Source organism: Quercus suber, unplaced genomic scaffold, assembly GCF_002906115.3.
Source record: "Quercus suber isolate HL8 unplaced genomic scaffold, Cork oak 2.0 scaffold_46, whole genome shotgun sequence".
Taxonomy (NCBI): Eukaryota; Viridiplantae; Streptophyta; class Magnoliopsida; order Fagales; family Fagaceae; genus Quercus; species Quercus suber.
This window is the reverse complement of record NW_027069511.1, coordinates 538,597-546,064: the sequence shown is the minus strand read 5'-3', so window position 1 is coordinate 546,064 and position 7,468 is coordinate 538,597. Positions and strand designations below refer to the sequence as shown.

Sequence of the window (7,468 nt, the reverse complement as noted above, 5' to 3'; positions counted from 1 at the left end):
TCTTCCTTGACAACATCAGAATGCTTTTTAGATAAGCGCCGAGATGGTTGCTTCCTGGGGAGGACAGCTGGATTGACATTCAGATGATGGCAAATGAAGTTTGGATCCACCCAGAAGCTTCGTAAGCATTCCATGTGAACACATCAATACTTCTCCTTAGAAATGCTAACAGCTCTTCCTTCTCTCGAGGAGGCAGCTAAGCTTCGACCTGAAAAAACATCTCCGGATCGCCATCTATAACAATTTCCTCCAACCTCTCACATTTTTCCCTTTCCAACACTACATCTGTAGATAAGACCGGGACCCTTGATTGCTATGAGCCTCCCTTAGCAGAGGCTGAGGATTCAGCTTCGAATTGATGCATAATTGCAGCCACCAGGCATTTCCTAACCATAAATTGACTCCCAACGACTTCTTCAATTTGGTCCACCGACGGATATTTCATTTTTAAATGCAAAGTTGATGAAACGGCCCTAGGGCATGAAACTAGAGTCTGGCCACAATGCTCGTGTAGGAAGAATAAGCATCCACCATAATGAAGTCCACCTCCACTACCTTTGAACCTGCTTGCACAGGTAATCTAATCTGACCCCTCGGAATGAAAACTTTCCCATCAAAGCTCACCAAAGGTGAATCACAGGCTGTTAAGTCCTCAGGCTTCAAATTCAGCCCTTTGTACAAGTCGGGGTACATAATCTCTACTCTATTGCCCTGGTTTATCAAGACCATCTTCACATCATAACCTCCTATCCTGAGCGTGACCACTAAGGCATCATAGTGTGGCTGTATGGTTCCAATCTTGTCCTCGTCCGAAAAGCTCAACGCTGGTCGGATCTCCATTCTAGCCTTCTTCGGCTCAGAATTAAAGTCCTCGGCGAGTAGCCGAGCTACAGACATTACCCTGGAGGGAAGAGAACCAGTTCTGCCAGGAGTAGCAAAGATGACATTAATTGTTCCCAAAGGGGGCCTTGAAGAAGCATTTCCCTGAGCTCTCGACCCTGCATGGTCTCCCTGACCATTGGGCCGATACAAAAACTGTTGTAACCTTCCATCTCTAACCAATTGTTCTAGGTGATTCCACAGAGTTCTATAGTCCTCGGTGGTATGCCCTCGCTCCTGATGGTACTGGCAATGAAGACTTTGGTTGCACCTCATGGGGTCTCCTCCCATCTTGTTTGGCCATTTGAAGTATGGCTCATTCTTGATCTTCTCTAAAACTTGATGTACTGGTTCTCGGAACACCGTACTAACCACCTGAGGAGCCGTAGACCCAGATTGCCAGGAAAAATCCCTTTGGGACCTATTATTATTGTATTTATTTGACCTGAAATCCTTCTGGTCCTAAGGGATAACCTTAGCCTTTCCTTTCCCTTGCTGCTGGTCTTCCTCAACCCTCTTGTATTCGTCAATACGATCCATAAGCCGACGCAGACTCTTTACCAGCTTCTTGGTCAAGGACTTTCTCAAATCATGCTCGGCAGGAAGGCCGACCTTAAATGTCCTTATGGCCATAACATTAAAGTCCCCATCGATCCCATTGAACATCTCCCAGTATCTGTTTGAGTATGTTTTCAAGGTCTCCCCTTCTTGCATGGACATGGATAACAGGGAATCTAAGGGCCAAGGAACCTTACTGCACGTGATAAAACGAGATCTAAACGCCTGAGTGAGTTCCTTAAAGGAATCAATGGAACCTGCACCTAGGCTATCAAACCACCTCATCGCACAGGCCCTAAACTGGAAAGGAACACCTTGCACATCAAGGCCTCATTCTTGGAGTGCACAGCCATTCTCTGATTGAAGTGGCTTACATGCTCCACAGGGTCTGTTCGACCATTATACATGGTGAACGTGGGCTGAGTGAACAGTCGAGGAAGTATCCCTCCTTCAATTCTGCGTGTGACAGGTGATCTGGAAATTTGGTTGAGTGCTCTGCTCATCGCATCATTTCCCAAGCCTTTGGAAGATGAATTCCTGTTTCTGCGCTCATGGTGGTAGTCCTCAACATACAAGTAAGATTCACTAGGAGGAGTCCTTGATCTGCGTTTATAACTACCATCCTCTTCACCTGCTTTGAGACTGGCTCCTGCTAGTATGGGTGGTATGCACACTAACTTCCCGGTCCCTTCTGCATTCAAGATTAACGAAATGATCTTGACGTTGGGACCCAATAGATTCCTCCAGATTCGGACCTGAACCTTCCATAGTTGGATGTAAAAATCACTGCAGCTCTAGAATTTTCCACAGACAGCGCCAATTGTAAGGACACAATTTTGCTCCCAGGCCCAAAGGATGTATGAACTCAGGCCAAAAAAAGCCCAAAATAATGAATTTGTAGAGAGTGGGTTGGAAAACTAGGCTTTAATAAGTTAGAAAACAAGTAAAGTGGATCCAGATGACAGGAAAATGAAGATAGATTGGTTTAATCTAAAGAAAATCGTCTTCGGCACAATTCGAGGAGATCAGTTCTTATATATTGATTCTCAAGTTTGATTACAAATTCCACTTTCGATTGTTACAGTATTTTTCTCTCAATTTATTGATCCCAATCTCTTAGGACCTTCCTCATATTTTATACCACATCTCCACTCTCATCTCTATCTTCCACGTGAACTTGAGATTGTTTTACATTGATCCTTGTCCCATTAGCACCTTCCTGAAATCTTTGGGGATAGTTGTAAGGCTGAAAATAACTATTCAGATATCACTTCCTCATTAATGCAGCTAGAGAGTTAGCTACAGATCATTTAATGCAGTGATAGCAGCTTTCCTATAGATATTTCTCAGCTCTCATTTTGTCCTGTATGTTCACAGTGCATATCCTTGTCAACAGAACTTCCTGGAACGTCACTCTGGGTAACAAAACACACCTTCTGACCCCTTCTTCATTTAGCTGAGTATATACTCCTCCCCGGCCTACCTTTACAGTCATAGTTGGCTCGTGAAATTCAAAGTCTTACGTCTTCGTTACTATTGATCTATCCTTGGACCACTGAGCCTCCACGGACAAGGCCGAGGCCTAACATATATTTTTGGGCCCATTGTCCCTGCAGTGATATTTTCCCGTGGCTTACTAACGGATATCCATTGTTTTTTGTAATTATCTATTAATTGATTTTTTTTCTTTTTTTTGGTTGTTGTTGTTGAGATTAGAAGATTTGATTATGTGCTTGTGTTGGAGGTCAAGATCAAGAGCTTGATATTGAGCTCAAGTTTAAGCTAAATATTGAGCTCAAACTTGACTTGACTAATGAATCAAGTCAAGCTTAAGCTTTTAGAATTTTCGACAAGCTCAAGTTTGAAATTGTTTGTAGGCTTTGATTGAGCTAGAGTGCGGTTTGAACATGTTATTGTTATTGTCAAACTGAGCTTGGAAATTCACTACTCGGCTTGATTTGATTACAGCCCTTGCACTAGTTGAAGTTCTACATATATTTCTATCTTTTTCCCAAGTGTTTTCTCATAAAAAAAAAATGCAGTATGACAAGGATATTATAAATTTGATGTTTTGTTCTTTGTACTAGAATATTTTCATCTTTTTTTTTCTTTTCTTTTTTTTTTTGTTTTTTTTAAAATTATTTTTAAATTATTTTTATGTTTTGTTGTTTGTTTGGTAATGTATCAAGATGTTTTGAAATAAAAAAGTAAAGATGTATGACTCTGAATTTGTTGTTTATTTATTTATTTTTTTTGAATTGGTTATTGATGGTGAGCTTATGTATTGGGTTAATTGTGTGATTGGTTTTATTTTTGGATCTTAGATTTATGTGAATTCAGTATCTAGTCTTTCCCATTACACATGATGCTATCATAAGATGATTAAATAAGCCAAAAGGTGTAAAAGAAGAAAAATCCATTGTCATGGTGTTTTTGTTCATTTTTAATTTAGATTATTATAAGAAATTATGCAATTCCAACTTAAGTTCTTTACTAACAATTCAAGAAAATTAGTGACAAAATGGGCTCAATTCCCATGCTAAAGAACAAATAAAACATAATAAACTCATTTCAGGTAGTTCCAATAAAAGGCATCAAAAACATGAGTACCTGATCTTTAAATTGCACCTCTACTTCTTTAAATTGCACCTTTTTTTCTTCTTAAATAGACAAAGCAGCAACTTCAACCTGAACATAAATGCATGATAGTTATTCCCCATATAAAATAAAAGTACATGTCTAAGCTAATCTTGCAAAAGTGCATGACATCTTACATTACAACATTCACTTATTGAAGTTATTTTTGTATGCTCAAAGCTTAGAAACAGAGTCCTATAGATGTATTTTGCTTGACAAGAAATCACTTCTATGGCTAAAGATGATGAAAGGAGAAAATGAAAAAAAGCTAAGAGAAAGATTGTGCCATTGCTTTGGGGAAAAGGAATAGCAATCTGTAATTTCTCTGAAGATTGCTCTATTGAATTCTCTAGTTTTAAAAAGACTTCAAATAATGATGTTAAGAATTCCCTCTGGCTTAGTGGATGAATATTTCTTTTTTCCTTTCTACTATAGTGGGAGACAAAAAAATTGACCTGCTTTTTCTAGTCTTCCTTTCAAATTTTTTATTGAAACGTTTTATCTAATCGGTCATAGTGGAATGTAATGCTTTCACATTGTTGGCATATATGGACAAAACCAATAAGCAGCTGTGAGTGAATGTACTAGGGTAGATACTAATACGAATATTAATACTAGTACGAATTCTACCAATAATAACTACCAATAATAACATGCTAATTAGGATTTGTTAAAAAAATATAGTGGATATAGCATTTTTCGCCAATAAGTGTCAACTTTGCTTAAAACTAGGTTCTCCACTTGTCCAATTAAATTTAATTAAAACCAATCTTACATTAGTAGATTTCATAAACTTACTTTACCTTATTAGTTAGTGATCCTTTTATATCTACTAGCTTGTAACCCCAAGCATATGTATTAATATACTTAAAAGATATACATTAAGTCAATAAGATGCATAGTATAATTTTTACATGGGTTTTACTACCATATGCCCTAAGGGCATATGTTAGTATACTATTTTAGAAAACATTTTATGAAAAAATAAAAAATTAACTAACTGATTTGACAGCTTTTTCAGTTTTTCATAAAAAAGTTTTATAAAATAGATGATTAATGTGTGCTCTTAGGACATACATTAGCCGGACCCTACTTACATATATAATTTGAATATTATTGATAGTCATTTTTATATATTTTTTAAACTTTTTAAAAAGTCTTGTAATAATATTATTAGGTAGAAAATGTAAATTGTCCATTTTTAAATATTTTTTTAAATTTGTTTATGTTAATAAATTCTAGACTCTTTGGTTTCTATATGCAATAACATATTTGGATGGATATTTATGATATGGTCCTACATTTGACTCCAAAATTAAAAAAAAATAAACCTCTCTCTAAAAATAAATAATTTAGGACACGTGGCGCAAAATTAAATTTCAATTGTGTATCTATTTAGATTTTCTCTAAATTTTGCCTATTAATATATATATATATATATAGAGGGCAAAATTTGCCAAATAATATATTTTTCCAAAAAAATTAGGCACGTGGCATGCATTCAAAGTTATTTAGTAAGTTAGACTGTCTTTGAAAATCGAGTTTGGCAAAATCGACTTTGGGCTGGAAAATGAACGTTATAGTGGCGTTTTTTCCGTGCCTATAGCAGCGTTTATAGAAAACGCCACTATATGGTACCTATAGTGGCGTTTTTACAAACGCCACTAAAAAAAACGTCACTATACCGTTTATTTTCCAGCCCAAAGTCGATTTTGCCAAAATCGATTTTCAAAAACAGTCTAACTAACTAATTAACTTTGAACTCATGCTACGCACCTAATTTTTTTGGAAAAATATACCATTTTGCAAATTTTGCCATATATATATATAGAGAGAGAGAGAGAGAGAGAGAGAGAGATTATTGAAAAAAAATCAAATTATAACCTTGACGCTCTCTGACTTCCTTTCTAAAGTGCCCCTAATTCTTTATAATAAAATAAAAAACTCAGAAGAGACTCATAGTTGAAACATCATAACAATTTTATTTTGCAAAATCATAAAGTACATCATCCTCCAACAAAAAAAAATTCTTGTGAAGCTACCACAAGCAAAGGGGCCATTACATGTAAAAATATCAAATTAAAAAAAAAAAATCACTTTACAACTTTCTTAATAACTAGTTGAAGGCCGTGTGTTGCACGGTTTTGGTGATGAATATATAATAATAATTAAATGAGTGATAATTACTCAATTTCAAAATTAAATTCACTTAATGGAGTTTTCTTGAATGATCAGACTAGAAATATAATGTAATTTGCTTTAGAAGCGATCACGTCTACGGATACAGATGATGAAAAAAAAAAAAATCAAGAAGAAGAAGAAGATAAGATCCAGATTGTGCCATTGCTTTGGAGAAAATGAACAGCAATCCGTAATTTCTCAGTCAATTGCTCATTTAAATACTAATTCCTCTGGCTTTAGTGGTTGAAAAGATGGCCTCTTTCTTCCTTTCTACCATAGGGGGGAGACAAAAAATGGACCTACAGCTTTTTACTACCCCTTTTTTTTTTGGTGAAAGTGTGAAACTTTTATTAGGGGTAGCCATTCTAGACCGCGTGTCAAATTTGTATCATATCCACTCATAAGAATCTAATTATATGGGTCAATACTAAATTGATATGTTTATTAAGCGGGTCTAAATTTTTCAACCCAAACTCGATCTATTTATTAAACGAGTCAGTTGTGTGGACTTATTTATCAGATTTTATCAAAATAAAAAAATTATGAAAAAAACAATAAAATATATATTTTTAATATAAAATTTAGAACTAATGAATAATTACATCACAAATAATCATTCAAAATTAAAACATATCACAATATCACAAATAATCAATCACATAATGTCAAAGAAAGTAAATCACAACAACTAATAAGTTTATATACCTAAGATATGAAGGGTTTATTAGTAAAATATCATTTAATTAAACAGGTCAGACGGGTCAAATAGGTTCTATGGGTTAAATACTAATCCAATCATTTTATTAAACAAGTTAATCGTGTCAATCTGAATATAAAACGAGCACATTAAATCTCAGCTCATAGCATGCTGATTTTATTTCGTGTCATCAAGTTAGCGTATTCAATTATGCCACCCAACCTTTTATCTGTCATAGACTCATAGTAGTAGAATCTATAGTATATTTTAATGTTAGTGGGAGCTCTTTCACATTGTCGGCAGATTTGGACAAGACCAATTGATTGCTGGGACTGGGAGTGAAGGCACTAATATGAATTCTGCCAATGAGTTTAAACCTGGTGCAGACTTTTAACACCATGTTCCCCACCTGCCAAATTCTTAATCTAAACCAAATCTTACATTAGTAGATTTTTTCATAAAGTTCCTTCACTGTGTCAGTTGGTGATCCTTTAATCTAATAATGAAAACAATGAA

The 7,468-nt window shown here is 35.5% G+C and overlaps 1 protein-coding gene and 1 long non-coding RNA gene across 2 annotated transcripts; both read right to left on the bottom strand.

Moving 5' to 3' along the window:
- Window positions 1-486: 486 nt before the first annotated feature.
- Window positions 487-1,722, bottom strand: LOC112006808 (uncharacterized). The gene is made up of 2 exons (XM_024039121.2): window positions 1,354-1,722; window positions 487-1,254 (listed from the first exon to the last, which is right to left on the bottom strand). The coding sequence occupies exons 1-2, from the start codon at window positions 1,720-1,722 to the stop codon at window positions 487-489; spliced, it is 1,137 nt and encodes a 378-aa protein (XP_023894889.2).
- Window positions 1,723-3,345: 1,623 nt separating this feature from the next.
- LOC136066766 (uncharacterized) lies at window positions 3,346-4,534 on the bottom strand. Its single transcript, XR_010628243.1, has 2 exons — window positions 4,212-4,534; window positions 3,346-4,125 (listed from the first exon to the last, which is right to left on the bottom strand). It is a non-coding gene; the product is annotated as an uncharacterized LOC136066766 (long non-coding RNA).
- Between the last annotated feature and the right edge of the window lie 2,934 nt (window positions 4,535-7,468).

Excerpts from the sequence above, each read along its gene's own strand:
- LOC112006808 (XM_024039121.2), bottom strand. The coding sequence starts at position 1,722 with ATGAGGTGGTTTGATAGCCTAGGTGCAGGTTCCATTGATTCCTTTAAG. Across the intron at positions 1,255-1,353 it reads AAGGGAAAGGAAAGGCTAAG|GTGGTTAGTACGGTGTTCCG; the intron begins GTTATCCCTTAG and ends ACGGCTCCTCAG.